Genomic DNA, 17,923 nt, shown 5'->3' with positions numbered 1-17,923 from the left:
CAATTTATTTAAGTGGTAATTTTTGCAGTTGCGCCACAAAGGGGCGCTCATCCTATCTATTCAACAACAAAACACATCAGCTTAAATTCCTTGTTGTTTTGTATTCTGCCCTGATACTGATGTTGGATATAACGTAACACAGCTGAACTGATCAATAGATGATTTGATAAGGTGGGGGGTGTGGGGGTAAGCACTACATCAACTCTGAGGTGTTTGCATCTGTGTGTGTGTGTGTGTGTGATGATGAGTGTGTAAACTCAGGTAAGAGGGACTCCTCCAATTGTCGCACCTCGAGCTGTCGATCCGGTTAATGGCAGCTTCTCAGGGGGATCAATCGACGATTGATTGATCAGAAGGTCCGTTCCCTTGCAGAGTTTGGTCAGGCGGGGGGAGTTAAATCAAGCTTGAACAATTAGCTGCTTTTCTGTCTTTGTCTTCGGCCGTTAATCACCGCAGTCCATCACATTGTCGTTGAAATCTGTTTCCTGTCCGTCACTCAGGTATTGATTTACATTATTGATGCTTTGACGGGTGAGTAGCCTGGGAATGGGACACGGATCAATACTGAAAGTTTGCTGATGATTTACACTTCACCGTCAAACATATCATAAATAAGATGCTTGTAAGTAAGTATGACCCAGAATCTTTTACGAAAAAAATTAAAGTTTTACTGTTTTCATGAACTGCTTTAGACTCAACAAAGGGTGAAAGGTGCATTTTCATCAAATGTATTCAACTTTAAATTTACCCCTAAAAAAAAAAAAAAAAGAGTTTAAATAAAGAGTAAGGTCACCCGGCAGTCAGAGGTGCCTGTTTAAATCCTGTGGTTGACCAAGCGACCGATTCATACATTTATTTATGGATTATCATCAGCGTTATTAGTTGTGGTCGGTTTTATTGAATTAGAATCAATAAAAAAAAAAACTTTACACAACTCCTGGCCTTCTTTTCAAAAGCGATGAGGTGAGGTCGTATTTATTGTATTCATGAATCCATTTGCACAACACTAACAAGGGATTGATCATCTCCCTCCCTCCCCCGCCGCGACTTATCAATGCCCGCCATGGATCGAGACGATTGATCAACAGCAAGATGTGGATTGTCGTCTCCCTCTCTAATCGGCAAGAGTCCATTATGTTTTCGACCGCACTTTGTTTGGCTTGATTAATCCTTTCCATTGGCCCCGTTAAACGCTTCCCGCTCATCAATGGGCCCGCAGGAGCCGCAACTCCGGCCTGCAGCACGACTCTGCAGAAACACCGTGGAGTTCCGGTATCGGCCACTAGGGGGCGCAACGCGGGGCCGGCCCAAGCATATATATATCTGGCTTTCACTGATAACTGCTGGTCACTTAAGTTGGAACTCTGGAAATGGATGGTGCTCTCAGCCAGAGGAGGTAAGAACGTTTATTTGGCCTTTCAGGATGCATATTACTTAGAAAAATTGGACAATCCTTGCCAGTGTGTGTGTGTGTGTGTGTGTGTGTGTGTGTGTGTGTGCAATGTGTGTGTGTGTTTGAGCTTGTGCAAGCTGGCTTGTTTATTGTTTGTGCAGCACTTCCTTTATGCTTTTGATGCAGCAGGGTAATTGCAGGGAGAGGTCCGTGCTTGGATGGGCCGGTGGGGACCTTCAGGGTTTGTTTGGAAGGGTGGGAGGCAGGGGGGCCCCTGGGGTGAGGGAGCCCCACTTTCCTTCCCCGGGTCCAGTCTGGACCAGTTTTCCTGCTTCGGCACAAACAACAGAACAACACACAACAGAAACTCTGTGATGCCACTTCTGCGGTTATTAGAGCTTATTATGTGGTGCCAGATCAGCAACATTATGTCATTATATTTGCAACAAATATGAGTAAATAACATGCAAACTGTGGCTATTCAAGGCAACTCCCACTCTATCAAGATTCCCTTATCCTAATTAAGTTTATCAGAAAGTAAATTAAAAAAAAGCGACGGATAGAGAAATAGCCAACATCGTCACATTTTTGTTTCACGTCATTCATCCGTGATATTCAAAGTTCAGTTATTTTGTAAAATCGATCTATCCGTCTATTGTTCGGTAACTTGCAGTGATAGGCGAACTATAAAACCTCCCCTCCCCTCTCGTGCCTTTCTCCTCACAGATAAGTAATTGGTGACCCTTCATCTGGAGCGTCGGTCAGGGAGATATCTTTGTCTCTCCACATCACCGCCCGGCTGCTGCCGCCGCTGCTTCTCCTCCGCCTCCTTCCCCCGGCTTTTCACATCACTCCGCTCTCAGTCGCGTCCCTCCAACCATGGCTCCGACTCTGGCCACGGCCTTCGCCAGGCGCTGGTGGATGGCAGTGACCGCCATCGTCGAGAACCTGCTCTTCTCTGCCGTGCTTTTGGGATGGGGGTCGCTGCTTCTCATGCTCAAGTCCGAAGGTTTCTACTCGTACCTTTGCAACGAGGAGGGTGAGTTTAGACCGTTTCGCTTTGGCTTTTGAAAAAAAAACCTCTTGGTTTAAGGCTCTTAACAACCACTGATTTTTGAGTAACTGCATTTACAACAGGTAGATCCTGGAGTTTGTCATCAATTTAAGATGTATCCTTAACCCTCTTATTATGTTAAGGGTCAATTTGACCCATTTCACCCACTGACCCAATGGGTCAAATTGACCCTTAACATAATATGAGGGTAAAAATAGGAACTAAGGAAAGCGGGTAAAGAGTTATAATTGTGAAAATATGAAAACAATAAGATCTAAAGCAGAGAGATGCTGCAGACACTTGATTTAGACTTTCGGGGGGAGACACAGGCAATAGAGTCATTTAATTAAATTAAAATACAATGAGCCAAATGGTTTTTATTCACACTTACACCCCCCTACACACACACACACACACACACACACACACACACACATACACATGCTGTTTCCAACCCCCACCATTTAGCACCAGGTGTTTCAGCACCAGCCGCCCCAAGATAGGCAAAGGCGTAGATGGTAAGGGTGAACTTATTCTTTGGACCTCACGTGCCGCCGTGTCGTGCTCCGTGCCCTGACTGGAGGACACTGCTGACAGACGTGCACGCACACGTGCAAACGGACGGCTGAATGGAGTCCCTGTACCTCACTAGTTGCCATCTAATCTCCCTGGGAGTTTAGCACAATTGATTTATCTGATGGGTGATTGTATGGCAGTGTTGTTTAGGATTCTAATGTTTGCCTGTCCATAAAGACGGTCCTGCATCATTGTGGTATTAACGGAAATAACAAAACTGCCAATGATACATTATCATACGTGTCCAGCAAAGTCAAACTCTTCCCCATTCACTTGATCATATCCTTAAAATATGATGACATCCTAACACATTTTTTTTTTTATTCATCAACATCAATTTTGAACAGTTTCGTGACGGTTTTCGGCCATTGTCTCCACTATTTGCTATTTTCAGGAACATTCTCGCTGATATTTGAAGTAAATGATTACTTCGTTCTATTATTTTGAAGAGTGCAAATTTGCAAAAATAACTTTCCCTGAGAACAGTCAGAATTCCTATTTTCTCAGAGCATGATCTGCAACAACGAAGCAATATTAAACATATCTCTATTTTTTACAGACTGAGCTTCCCTATAACTGCCAACCAACGAAAGCGGCCAAAGTGGTTGGCGAATTCCTGACGCCGTACAATACGGCTGTCTTATCTTGCTCCCGTGATGTAACGATACGGCGGCAGCAGCCCCCGCTCAGCTATTTCCAACCCCGTGACACGTGATAGAGTGATCGCAGCGCAGTTTTATTAGTGGTAATATGTGAGAGCAAAGTCCGTTGATAAAGGATGGGAAGGGACAGAGGGCTGATAGCAAAGTGATGAATCGTGGAAATCAGAAGAGGTTACAGGGTTGTCGGGAGAAAAAACATGGGAAGAAATATAACAAAACTGCATTAAAGCGTTAAAATATGGTTAAAATTGTACAACAATGGGTCATGAATCGGTGTATTTTTTTTGTTTTTTGGAAAAAAAAAAAAACTGACTCAGTTGGAAGCCAATTGGAAATTTAGTGGTCGGTTTTCCCGTCTGCAAACAAGTTGCAAGCGATCGCGGCGCCAGAGTGCATGCATGGCGGCTCTGCCACCATCCGTGCACGAACGGGCGAATGCAATCCAGCGTTAAGTGCTTTGAAACCGCAAGGTGTGAAAACGACTTAGAACGTACATTTTCTCGGAACCAGAGTTCATCTGAAGGATGTTTCACCCTCCGTTAGTCCGTTGGTATTTTTGAGAAAAGGCCCCGCGTCGGAAAACAAACCGGACAAAGTTGTGTGTTTTGTTCCGCCGCTCTTTCTGTTGTTGCATTTTTGTGCAACCAGCCAGCGATCTTGAAAGCCCGGTGAGAGGACACAGACACACACACAGCTCTCTGCTCCGTCACACAAAAATGCAGTTGCTGACAGTGTGCCAGTCACTCGGTGCCATAATTTTTATAATGAGAGGCTGAGGACAGGACAGTATGCTAAACTTGAATTCACTGCAAGCAGCAATTGTTCAAGCAGCAACTTGATTTTTTTCAGTTATTTCATTCAACACTAGAAAGACCGAAATGCAGCCGATCCCCAGTAGAGGTAAATGAATGAAAAGAAATGATTAAAATGTATCGGCCGCATTGTATTGTAATTAAAAATGAATGACGATGCTATAAAAATCTATCCATGTCGATCGTGAAAGAAAGAAAGTGAACGACCAGACATTAGTTTTCAATCACATTAAGTTTTGTAACTTTATATTACATTACATTGCATTTGGCAGACGCTTTTATCCAAAGCGACTTACAATAGAGGACATAGGGACTGCAAATACACTTGCACAGGAAGTATACAGAACAGTAAGCTTGGGTTAGTGAGGGTTTTTTTTATTTTCTATATTAGCAATAAATCAGATAGAAATGTGGAAAACTTTCCTATTATTTCCACAGAAATTTCCCGATAGCAGAAGATTACTTGAAAGAGCAAGAGAAAGAGAGAGAGAGAGAGAGAGAGGAAAGTCATTAGCAATTAGCGTGTGTGAAATCACACTGTTGTTATAAACGTCCCATTATCTGTAGATAAGGACCGGGGACTCGGATTACGCAGAAAACTACGTCATCAGATTGTGCCGTCGTAAGTGATTTTCTCCGTACTTTAGCCCTTCGCTCCTTTCAGGTTTGAGCCACAGCATGTCTGCGAGTTCCTGCAGGAAAAACACAAAGGCCTCCGAGATCCCGAGCTGCGGTGGAGAATCATCTCCGCACCGTTGCGACGGTCACGAGCAATCGGTTTCCAAACTACGTCACGACATATTGACTCCTTCTCTTCCCCTTTTGCCCCCTTCTCCAGTCTATCGATGATGCCGTCTTATCACATTTTATCCCTGCTGAAATAAGCAACTAATGAAATCCATGTGGCAACATGCTGACAGGAGATCCAGAGTAGATTTCGACGTGTGAGATCGGAATCGTACGACAATTTCTAACCGTTTCATTGAATTCCCCAGCGAACAGCTCCAGCTACAACAAGTCTCTTCCGACGAAAGCGACGCCGGACAGCGACTACGTGGATTATTACGAGGACGCGGGTGTGGTCGGGCTGGGCGACGGGGTGGAGATGAAGCCCCTGGTCCCCGAGGATGGGTTTCTGAGGATGAACGGCTGGCTGATTTGCAAAGAGCAGGATGAGATGCTCAACCTGGCTTTCACCGTGGGATCCTTCCTGCTCTCGGCCATCACTCTGCCTCTCGGGATCGTCATGGACAAATACGGGCCTCGCAAGCTGCGGCTGTTGGGCAGGTGAGCGAGCGAGCGAGCGAGGTCGGATCGACCCGGATATTATTTGTGGAAATCTTCGATTTTTTTTCCGAGCATTCATTGTAATCCGTGGGAAACGACACCCCGAAACAAGATTAACGTTTGAATGGATTTCCTCGTTGCAGCACGTGTTTCGGATTGTCGTGTCTCCTCATCGCGTACGGCGCCTACAAACCGAACGGTAAGCGCGTCTGCGGGCCCATCGGCTCGGCCGGTGTTCGGAATCACGACTGACGTGCGAAATCCGGTGTCGTTTGCAGAACTCTCTGTCCTCATCTTCATCGCCCTAACCTTTAACGGCTTCGGGGGCATGTGCATGACCTTCACTTCTCTCACGGTAAGCGCCAAACAATGTTTATCCTAATCGATCAATTCCATGGCCATAAATATTTGTTCGGGCGCTGTAACAGGATGCTGGCCCGCGGCCCGCTCATGCCCTCCCTCCCCTCCCGTCTCCTGCTCTGTCCTGTTTTTTCGCTTCTTACACTCTCGCACTGTTCCCGAGGACAACAGGCCTCCACACTGGATAGCAGGAGGCTCCATTGGGAGAGGAGGGGGTTGGAAGTAAAGTAATATTTCATGCCCACCCCTTTCACACACACACACACACACACACACACACGCATTTATTTATTTATCCTTTTATATTCATATGCATATGACTTTAAAAAGAAGTAACATTCTGCAGACTGTTGATGGCTTTTTCTAACATAAGGATGTAAAATGTTCAAAATACACCCACACACTCCAGTCACGATTTTAAATACACTGTTTTCAATAATGCTGTGTTTTTCATAAAAACTTTAAATAAAATATACATAACAGCGATAAAAAAAGAATATTACGGTAGCCTGTAGTCATGACAACAAGGAGAACTCTAAGTATTGCAGCCCCAAAAAGTAGTATATGTACACACAATGAGTAAACACATTGAGTTGCTACACAAGCAACATGTGGACAACAAAAATAAAAAAAGATTTAAAATAATAATAATAATAATAATATGAAATGATTTACTTAAATTAATTAATTTATTATTATTATTATCATTATTATTATTATTGTAGCAGTAGCAGTAGTAGTATTAACTATGATTCCCCCCCCCCCTTTCTAACTGACATCAGTTAAATCTAGTCATGGATGAAATAACAGATAAATATGAAATTAAATCTCACATAAGCACAGCAAGATTACCAGCAAAATTAGTATCAAATATGGAAGAGTAAAGTAGAGTGGGATGGAAATTTTCAAGCATGCACTTAAGTACACTACTTGAGTAAATATAGTGAGGTACTGCCTGAGGCTGATATCATCTTGAATTCTCGGGCAAACTAGAGGGTCACAAGGCACGTCTGGATTTTTTTTCTTCCAGCAGTGTGAGGTATTCTGGAATACCCAGCAAGGCAGCCTCCCCCATAAACAACGTAAATGATCAAACTCCTCACCTCGCAATGATTGTCAAACTAGAAGGCATTGTAACAGGCGTGTCACGCCGCCCCTGACCTTCATGGTCCTTACAAGCATTTCCCCCGCAGGCAGGCTTGGGTTGAGCAAAACAACTGATGCTCCTCGGGATTCACAGAATTCCCGGCGTCCGACCCCCCCCCCCCCCCCCCAAGCCCCCCCTTGCATTCTTCCCCCTCGGTCGAAGCGCGGAGTGAATCCAAGGTCGTACCATGGTGATGCTGTTCACTACCGAGGGGCTGTAAATCTCCCAATTAAATGTCCCGCTAAGGCTCCACACGCTGGTGCCGCGGCATCTTTCATCGGGTGTGTTGCTTTTTTACTTACCGGAGTCAGTGATGCCGTAAAAGCCCGTGATTTGAGACTCCATTTGTTCCCCTGTTTTCCACCTCAGGTCAAGGAACTTCCCAGAATCTCCATTAAACCACATTTTCTCTCTATCTCCTTCACAACCTTACATTCTGTTCTCGATGTTTGGTTAATCATTAGAATCCGCTCTGCTCCTTGACTCACGGATCACGGCGCCACCTCAGACCTCCGGCGCAAGCATTTCTTGGCGGAGTTAGATAATGTTCGCTGGCTCGCCGCCATGCCGGTCGGCGGTCGGATCGCGGGCCGGCTTACCGGTTTTACTCCGGGAAATCCGATCGAAAAATTTTACACCTCATTCTGATAACATCCTCCGAAAACACACGGGATCCCTCGGCTCACACCATGTTACGTAATAGAATTTCTTTGTTGTTGTGGTTGTTTAGTCTCTTGCAAACTGTTCATATTTGTGTGTGTGGCTAAAAACAGCCCCTTATTGTCTTCACACTACAAAAGGATCACTGTTTCTTGCTAAAACTCTCCTGTCCTTAATGTCACCTCACCAACAGACGCCCCGCTTCTGATGTTTCAGCTGTATAGAAATCAGACTGTGCTGTTTGTTGTGTGTGTGTGTGTGTGTGTGTGTGTGTGTCGGACAGCTGTGCGTTGTGTGACGCTGATTACTGTTGTTTTTACTGGTGCTCCATGTTGCTGTGTTTCATTTTCTCAGATGGTCTTGAAAATAGACAGTCTCACCTTGTATTTAAATTCACAAATAGACAGAACTTAAACTTTTTACGTGAATTGAAGGTGTGTGATGATTGAAGGCGTCCGTCTCTCCCCGTCTCTCCCAGCTGCCTAATATGTTCGGGGACCTTCGTTCCACCTTCATCGCGTTGATGATCGGCTCCTACGCCTCTTCTGCCGTCACTTTCCCTGGCGTGAAGGTAATCCGACCCCCTCGCCCGCAAAATACCCTTAACGCTGTATGGAGCTTGTGCATTTTTTGATTTTTCTCTTTGGCCATTGCACACAGGTAATCTATGATTTTGGAGTACCGTTCATCACGATTCTGGTGGTGTGGGCTGCCTGTGCGGGAGTGGTCTTCTTGAACTGCTTCTTCAACTGGCCGCTTGAACCTTTCCCGGGACCAGAGGACATGGACTACACGTCAGTACTTTATCCTAGATGCACAAACAGATGCACTGATTTGGGCTGAATATCGAACTTTATTGTCATTTCACGTCACGGGTGAAGAACAACAAAATAGATTTCGGTTTGCAACCCGTCCAAGAAACATAAAAAGGGAGATCGGGAGTATTGGATGAAAACTAAGTCAGCGATCGGGGAACCTATGGCGGCATATGGCTCCCGGACAATTTTGAGATGAAAAAAAAAATCAGTTTGAAGCTGATTTAAAAATATATCTTCATAATACTGTGTCATTTTAAAGGAAACAAAAAATAGTTTTGAATATAAATTTCACGGGTCACCCGTCCTTCGGGTCGGGAACCAATAGCTTGAAAAAACCAAAAGGTGATAAATTAATTTTATCAGATAGCCAACTAGTTTATCCGCTTCAACCCTTGAAATGGAAAAGGTGGCGAAAAGAAAAAAAGACGATGATTACCGAGCATTCCAGGCTGTGTGGACCGAGGAATTTGCATTTGGATCTGCGATATGTCTAATATGTAATGATAAAATATAAATATATATAAAGCGGCACTTCGGGCAGCACTAGAGGTCACATTAAAAGTAAGACATATTCAATTTATTATACGTTAAAAATACTATATAGCTCTCAATGAAATATATTTAGAAATATTTGGCTTTTATGGCTCTCCCAGTTAAAAAGGTTCCTGACCCCTGGCTTAGGTGAAAGAAAGAACAAGATGGGAGACAAAAATAAAACTCCAAAACTTGGCTCCTGTAGTGGGTGCACAGTGTTGGAGTCGAAAAAAAAAAAAAAAAAAAGAAATAGAAAGGGTCGGTCAACCAGGGGAAGAATCAAAAGAGAACTCTATAAAAAAAAAAAAAAAAAGAATAAAAATAACGAATAATAAAAATGAAATAAAAAGAACAGTAAAGATCAAAATAAATAAATCAAATAAAAATAAAGGTGTGTAAAAATCTATAAAAATATAAAAATGTGTTGCAGCACAGGCACCGAAGATTAAACAATACTGGAAGCTAAAAATTGCAAAATAAATATTAACTTCCCAAAGCGCCGGGGGAGGAGGGGGGCGTAGCTTTCCTAATTATGCTTTATTGACCCGTCGGTGACCCTAAAACTCCATCAATGCACAATACGAGAGGAAAACGATAGGGGTTTTGATGCTTTTGTTGTTATAATTGCTGTATTTCAAATGTGTTACCTTGTATTTTTTTTTCTATAACCAAATTACAAGTGTAGCTTTACTACAACCCAATCGAAGCGGTCAGAACTATCATATGACTTTGCATATATATCATGAAAACTCCATATACTCGCTATAAAAATTAGAATGGACAGTCGAAGCAGATGCATTTCATTGCCCCCTGCGATCGCCAATGATAAAACTAAAGATGAACTTTGGAGTTCTACCCGTCTGGATGCATGTGCACGGGGTTATCATCGCATATGATGCTGAGAGATTATTATGTAATGCAACATAACGATAAACTGAAAGCGTGCCCGGCAATCACTCTCCTTATCGGCTAAATGAGTTCATTAGAAGCACACGTTGGAGTTGCTTCCTCGGCCAAAAAACCTCTCTGCTTATGCGAGTCGCATGGTGTCCCCAGGAAACTGTAATCTGTTAAGATATCCAAGATGTGTGTATCGACCCCAGTTCTTTTTCAACTCCATTTACTTGAATAAAAAGTCCAGTTGTGATAACATCACAAGTGACGTGCAGTCAGGGGAGGCAGGAGAGGCCGTGCCTCACTTGCCATCAAAAAGTGAAATCTAAAAGGTAACTAAATGGTTATATTCATCAGTGATTTGCAAAGTAATGCTACTTTTCATTAATTTCATCAGTTTTAAAGGATTTTCACACTTACCGTTAAAATACTGTAAAGAGATGTGCGGTGCGGCAGCATACTGTTGAGCCTGTGCAATGATGGCTTACTTACTGGCATGCTCTGCACTAAGACCGTATTGCTGACTCTCTGCGTGTTGCTCATAAAATGTTAAACACTTTTGCAACATGAACTACATTTTCCAATGTACAGTGTTTTTTTTTGTCAACAACTGTGTGTGTGTTATTTGTTTCTTGTGCTGAGTGATCGTAAAACAGCTGCAAAAAGAGCCATTATGTGAGGCTCACAGTTCTCCTGCCTCATGCTAGGGGGCGCTCCCCGGTGATTCCAGGGATTGTTTTTGCAACTCCTTGGCTTATTTGACGAATAAGATACTCTGTAGGGTTCGTAAATCTGATTGCAATGAAGTCAGTGCCTCAACAGCCATGAACCCCCCCGTATGTCGCCATCACAACCTCATCTGTACATTAGATACTGCAGAATCTGCACATCAGTTCACACACTACTTTGCAATTATCTTTTACTGAAAAACATATTTTAGCTGTGAGGGGTAATGCTTTTTATAATGCATCTTTACATTTTAGCTTTATTTGCAACTGAATCTGATAACTACTGGGGTAGGACTGGAAATGTATTCATATCTTTATACTGTAATGCCGGCTGAGGGGTTTGTCTGCTAGCTTAGATATTATTCATTTGACTATATTTTTACTTTCGTCACTGACGTCACGGTCGATTTCTCGATTAATGGAACAAACTGCTCTATTTTTATCCTTGTTGTTCTCAGCCCATTCGCATCCTGCTTACTTTTGTTTATTTTTGTCATTGCTATTGTCACTCTGTTTATGTTCTTATCCTTCTTGTTGTCATTTATGTTGTCTATTTTCACCCTTGCTGTTGTGGTTGTCTTTTGCTATCTTTTAATCATCTCTTTATTTATATTTGTACCTGTATTTATCGATACTGTAATTGTTGCGCTGCTGTGACCAAAGAATTTCCCCTATGAGGATCAATATACAGGAGTGTCTCAGAAAATTAGAATATTATGATAAAGTTCTTTATCTTCTGTAATCCAATTGAAAAAACAAAAATGTCATACATTCTGGATTCATTACAAATCAACTGAAATATTGCAAGCCTTTTATTATTTTAATATTGCTGATTATGGCTTACATCTTAAGAAAACTCAAAAATCGTATCTCAAAATATTACAATATCATAAAAAGTTTTTTTATTTAATTGCATTATAGAAGACAAAGAACTTTATCACAATATTCTAATTTTCTGAGACACTCCTGTATATCTTATCTTATCTTATCTTATCTTATCTTATCTTATCTTATCTTATCTTATCTTATCTTATCTTATCTTACTTGTCAAATATCACCTTATGACTTGTGGTAAATTATTTTAAATAATTTCTTGTACAACTGTGCAAATACATAACGTTGCAAACGGAAGACAAATCAGCCTCTGTGTGTCACATTAGTGGAAATGCTTTCAATGCATTTACCTCTTTTTTTTTCTTACATTTGTCCTCATTTCACTTTTCCCTGTCTTCCGTCGCCCCTGTCCTCCACTCCCGACCTTCTACCCTGCTCGCCACCTCCCTCCCTCTGGCGTCTCAGTGTGAAGATCAAGTTCAGCTGGCTGGGCTTTGACCACAAAATCACAGGGAAGCACTTCTACCGCCAAGTGACTACGGTGGGCCGCCGTCTCAGCGTGGGCAACAGTGTGAAGCAGAAGGAGCTGCCTACTAAGGATGGACACAAGCTCTGCCTCTCCACCATGGACCTGGAGATGGACTGCAAGCCACAGGAAGAGAGTAAGACGCGGCATACCGAGACAAACGCGCAGCATCGATGTGCGTCTTACGCTCCGCTATTCTCCTTTGCAGCTCAGTCCATCTTCAAAACCATGAGCAGCACCATGTTCCTTCTCAGTCTGGTGACCATGTCCGTCACGCAGCTTCGGCTCCTGTTCTACATGGGCGCTATGAACAGCGTCCTGGAGTCCCTCAGCGACGGGGACCTCAACCGAGGTTCGTGCCGCCGTGGTTATTTTTCTGATGTGGAAATATTCACGCTTGTCCATACACTTACTCGGTTTAAATTGCATTTACAGTGGAGAGAATGGAAGTCGGTAAGACCACATGTCTATCATCCTCTTAGTAGTCGTATTAGACCAGTAACAAAAACTGTAGCACTTCTACCTGGCGCTCTCATTTTATAGTTTTACCATCATCCAACATGTCCTGGAAAACCTGGAAGACTAGTCGACCAATTTTAAACCCATGGAAGACACCCAGAACATGACAATAACAGCAAAAGATCCCGGAAAATGATGCAATTATTTTCTCATTTTCATCCAAGAACCCATCTCAGTGGGCAAAATTAGGTGTCATTTTGTTACATAAATGCATTTATCTATATTTTGATTATTCCTATATTAAGGGTTTTTTTTTTATTCATGTTTTCTACTTTTATTTTGTCTATCACTCAAGCAAAAGTGATTTTATCAGCCAATAACCCACCCCCTCCACCTCCAATCCACACTTCCAAGGAGCAGGACGTATTAGTGTCTGTCCTATCAGCTTTAGCGGTCCTGAGCCCGAACCTTAACCCTCGCTTCCTGGAAGTTAACAAGAAATCATTCTGCAGAAAAGTGTGGTTCGTCTTTAGATTCGAGACATTCTTCGGCTTTAGATTCCAATTTGTGAGAATCATCTACTAACCTTGGCCTCCTGCGTCGCGCCGGGCCTCCGTCACAAGCGCTTTCACACCGACGTGCTCTATTTGTTATTACCCAGCCAGCTATAAGTCTCTGTTATTAACTATTGAAAATGTTTTTGTCTTCCCTTTCCTCTAACACTAATAATTAACCCCACCAACACACAGGTAATGCGGTCCTCAATTTCTGACACCGCCTTCCCTCCCTCGTTCTTATGGCATCACAGCGCCGCCACATACATCTTTAGTTTTTACTCTCGATTCTTAAAATGTACGTAAATACTCCATCTAATCTTCTCCGCCTCTTCCCACAGTCAGTCTGTACTCCTCCATCTTTGGTGTGCTGCAGCTGCTTTGCCTCATGACCACTCCTGTGATTGGTCAGATCATGGACTGGAAGCTAAAGGACTGCGATGATGGAGGGGAAGCAAAGGACGCCTGCGGCAAGTGAGTCACGTTTGACCCGTTCCCTCGACCCGTCTCTCTTCCTTTACCGAGCCTGAACCGCTGTCGTGAAACGCCGAGTTGTCGTTTGTTAATATTGTTGTTAATCTCCAGGAACGAGCCCAAGAAAACGCGCAGGGACAGAAAGACTCAGAAAGTGACCAACGCTTTGCGGGCGTTTATCCTCACCAATTTTCTCCTTGTGGGATTCGGGATCACCTGCTTGGTGCCCAACCTTCCCCTGCAGGTGAGCCATCGGACGGCAATATCATCAAAGATGATGTTTAGAGACATTTCTCTTCAAAATCAGTTACTGATTAACCCCTTTTTCCAACCTCTTTGTTGCGAGAAGCCAAAAGTCAACAGCGCTAACATCATAACTGTGTATAATTCCTGTGTAAATTTTCCAGATGAATGAGACTTACATCTGCAGTGTTTTCATCTCACATTTACCAGCCATTTTCTCAGTGAATTCTGCAAACCGTCAGCACACAACACACTGATAGGCCTGTTCCAACACATCCAAATTACATGTACTTTCAACCCGTCATAAACTGAAAACAAGCCTGGCACGAATGCGCAGTGACCACACCGTTATCATAAAATGCTTCAGTGACCCCGGCCCTTTTCCGCGATTCAATTGTCCATTCAGAACTTAAAGCCGATGCTTTAATATCCCAGATTCTGTGAAAACGAGTTAATTCAGTACCGATTTCTCTCCCTTAGATCGTATCGTTCATCCTACATACCGTGGTGCGAGGTTTCATCCACTCCGCCGTCGGTGGCCTTTACGCAGCTGTGTAAGTTTTTCTCAAACATTGCATTTGGATGCAGATCCAAATGGAATAATTAATCCCCCCCCGTTGTTTCTCCAAAGGTACCCCTCCTCTCAGTTTGGCAGTCTAACAGGCATGCAGTCTCTGGTTAGCGCCGTCTTTGCTTTGCTGCAGCAACCCTTGTTTTTGGCGATGATGGGACCCCTGAACGGAGATCCACTCTGGGTGTGTACACACACAAGCGAACACACACTTAAACACACGTGTTCACAGACCAAAACCTCTGAGCACGGCTCATTTTGTCGTTTCACCCCAGGTCAACGTCGGGCTCCTCGCTCTCAGCATGCTGGGCTTCTTGCTTCCTCTCCACCTTATCTGGTACAGACGGACGCTCTACAAACAGCAACAGGGAAAGGAGAACAATGCTAAGATCTACATCAAAATCAACGGCTCCGACATCCCCGAGGCCTTTGTTTAGGGATGTGAATACAGAGATAAAATGTGTGGAAATGAAAGATTTTCCTACGGGAGGCATCTTGCGTCCGGCCAATCACACGCATACAAAAGGATAAATATTACATTTTAGGTTTCCATCAAGCACAGAAACACACACACACACACTCTGACAGACTGCCACATCCGTTTTTTGTTTTTGTTTTTTTTGTTGTTTTTTTTTTTTTTTGTTTTTTTTTTCAAAAATCCCAACAAGACGACTCGTGCTGCAGTTGTCACGGAAACAAGGTCATTGGACAGTTGCTTCGGGGGGCGGGGGGGGGGGGGGATGAAATGTCGAGGAGAGAAGAATGAGAAAGAGGAAAGACTGTGAAAGGAATGAGGCATCAGCACTCTGTATTCCCCCAATTCCTCTGATATCTCTTTTTTTTTTATCTCCTCTTTTCTAAACTGCCCAGGTGTAAAAATTCTTCACACATAAGACTGTTTTTATTTTCTCCAAACCAGAAGAAATAGATAGAGGGTAGAACTTGCAGAGCAAAACATCACCATGAAAAGTGAGTGATCCCACGATAATGAGTCTTTTGCTTCGTGTTTTGATATGTTGCCTTTAAATGACACGATGCTACCTATCTGTCACTCAGGTGACGTTTTAAAAAGAAAGCGCAAAAGGTAAGTGTCGACTCGATGGCATTAATGGGTATGAAGAGGGTGACTAGACGTTTTCTTTAATGAATATTAGGCTGGAAATTTCTTCGTATATTATTGGTCGAGTAACGTAAAATAGTGCCTTCTCATTCGGGTTTGGGTTAGCCGTGGAAAAAAAAAAAAAAAAACGTGTTGTCGTACTGCAGGGTTTGTATGAATTTGACTATTTAAAAACATGTCTGCAAAATGAAGCCATCTGCAGTTAATTTCCTGCAAAGATTAAAAAAAAATAACTTATTGAAAGATAGCGGCAGAGCCATAAATCCTATGGTACGTTGAATATTAACCCGCTGCATGTTTGCCATTAACATACTCGTGTATGTTTAGCATATTTATTTTATTTCCTGATGTCTTTACTTTTTGTATATCAAGTTTACCAGACGTGCCTTTTGAGTATACCTTTATATAAAAGTGAAGAAACGTTGAAGGGAAAAAATGTTCAGTCTAACATTTGCGAGCAAAGTAATGGTCTCCCATTTGAAATTAAATTGCTGAAACATTTATAATTCAAGTGGGTTTATTGGAAGATGAATACGCTTTGGCACAAAAACATTTTCTTTCAACCTGCCTTCTATTGGGAGAAATTCAGCACTTTATTCCCTGTAAATCCATTAAAATGCCATTAATTCCAGCACTTTCTTGTTGCTTTCAGTCGGGAAGCAGCACCACGCTGGCAAATACTCGCATATCGGATGTGTTGTTCACATGGGGTATTTCAGACAGCATATCACTGAGGACAATGTTTTTCATTGTTAGATATTTTGTAATGGGAGACTGGCAGTGAATAAAGACTGTATCCATATGTTTAAATGTGTGCATTTTTTTTTTTTGTTTTGGATGCACCAGCACAAAGCAGGTCTGAAGACCCTTCCATACAGGAATATTGGAGTCATAAAAATTGTAGGTATTTTAGTTTAGATTAATAATCAGATTCAGTCAAATACAGATGTTTTATTGGTTTATTCACCCCGTTTGCATGGGTTTCCTCAAACATGCCGTATTGGTGGAATAAAACTATTTATTATAGAAGTCTGGAAAAGAGTGAGAATTATAAGGAAAAGAGGGCAGGTTGGCTGCTACTCAAAATAAAGTCCTCAGAGAGAGAGCAGGCCACAATCTAGGGGTCTGCAGGTACAACAACAAAGAGGAACAAAATCTGAGGAGAAACAGTCAGCGACCCAAACACCCACCCGAAATATTTTGCTTCAACCAGCACAGTAAGGAAACAGCATTTCCCCTCGGCGTGCTTCACATCAGCTTTAAATGGTTTCATCTGCCTCTGAAATCGCAGCCATCGGCCGCAGGCGGTCCGATCGACAGAGAACTCCTGCATGACAATTAGGGAAAAGAAAGGAGGCCAGGTGCCGCCTGCAGGAGAGAGGCCTGGTACACCCCGGACCGGTTGCCAGTCAATCGCAGGGCCACCTAAACAGGCAAGTCTTATTTGCACATCTGGGCAGTTTTCCCGGTTGATCTGCTGCGTGTTTTTGGATTGTGGGAGGAAACCTGAGGAAGCCCACGCAGACATGAGGAGAACAAGCAAACTCAGGGTTCGCCATGCTGTAAAACTGAAGTACTAACCACTTCAGCACCGTTCCGCCCTCCCCTCAAGACACATCTGGGCATTTTACAGCCCGCAGGCCAAATCCGGCCCGCCAAACTATTTTCTTTGAATAATCTATCAAGTATTTTCAATCAATATTGAATTTAGAAACTCCTTATTTATTCCTCTTGTATCGATGAGTGCATACAAAATAATGTCGGCACAGTTATTTGATCATTAATGATTTTAAAGTGGAAATAAAATGACAAAAAATTAATATTTAAATTGCAAATTTAATTTTGATCAATTTCAATGATACCTAGTTGGCCCGCCAGGCAAAATAATTGCCCACCCCTGCCTTAAGATATTAACCATAAATCTCATACCAGCCCCCATTTATGTTACACCCCGGCTCAGAGAGGGGATGAGAGGCAACGTAAAACCAGATATAACTGTCATTTAAGAAATCTATTTATTATGAAAGTCTGGAAAGGTGCAGGTATAATTAAAGGGGCAGGTTGACTGCTATTCAACTAAAGGAATAACAAAGAGTATAACAAAATCCACACTACCTGGATGAGATAAATGAGAAGGTGATTGTTTGTCTCTATATGTGACCCTTGACCCCTGGCGTGGCGACCGGTTCAGGGTGAACCCGCCTCTCGCCCAGTGAC

The 17,923-nt window shown here is 42.8% G+C and overlaps 1 protein-coding gene across 2 annotated transcripts; it reads left to right on the top strand.

The window, feature by feature from the left end:
* The first annotated feature begins 1,345 nt into the window (after positions 1-1,345).
* slc43a2b (solute carrier family 43 member 2b) lies at positions 1,346-16,516 on the top strand. 2 transcript variants are annotated; one of them, XM_086177476.1, is made up of 15 exons: positions 1,346-1,396; positions 2,120-2,432; positions 5,493-5,784; positions 5,928-5,983; positions 6,063-6,139; positions 8,430-8,522; positions 8,612-8,745; positions 12,225-12,421; positions 12,494-12,637; positions 12,721-12,738; positions 13,640-13,772; positions 13,884-14,016; positions 14,496-14,569; positions 14,647-14,770; positions 14,862-16,516. In XM_086177476.1, the coding sequence occupies exons 2-15, from the start codon at positions 2,273-2,275 to the stop codon at positions 15,021-15,023; spliced, it is 1,797 nt and encodes a 598-aa protein (XP_086033602.1). In that variant the 5' UTR covers positions 1,346-1,396; positions 2,120-2,272; the 3' UTR covers positions 15,024-16,516. The 2 variants fall into 2 exon arrangements, with proteins under 2 accessions (XP_086033602.1, XP_086033603.1); XM_086177477.1 differs by lacking the exon at positions 12,721-12,738.
* Positions 16,517-17,923: the final 1,407 nt, after the last annotated feature.

Source organism: Fistularia commersonii, chromosome 29, assembly GCF_037954325.1.
Source record: "Fistularia commersonii isolate RoL2024-O1a breed Wild chromosome 29, RoL_Fcom_v1.0, whole genome shotgun sequence".
Taxonomy (NCBI): Eukaryota; Metazoa; Chordata; class Actinopteri; order Syngnathiformes; family Fistulariidae; genus Fistularia; species Fistularia commersonii.
The sequence above is the reverse complement of the archived record's forward strand: the minus strand, read 5'-3'. Positions and strand labels throughout refer to the sequence as shown.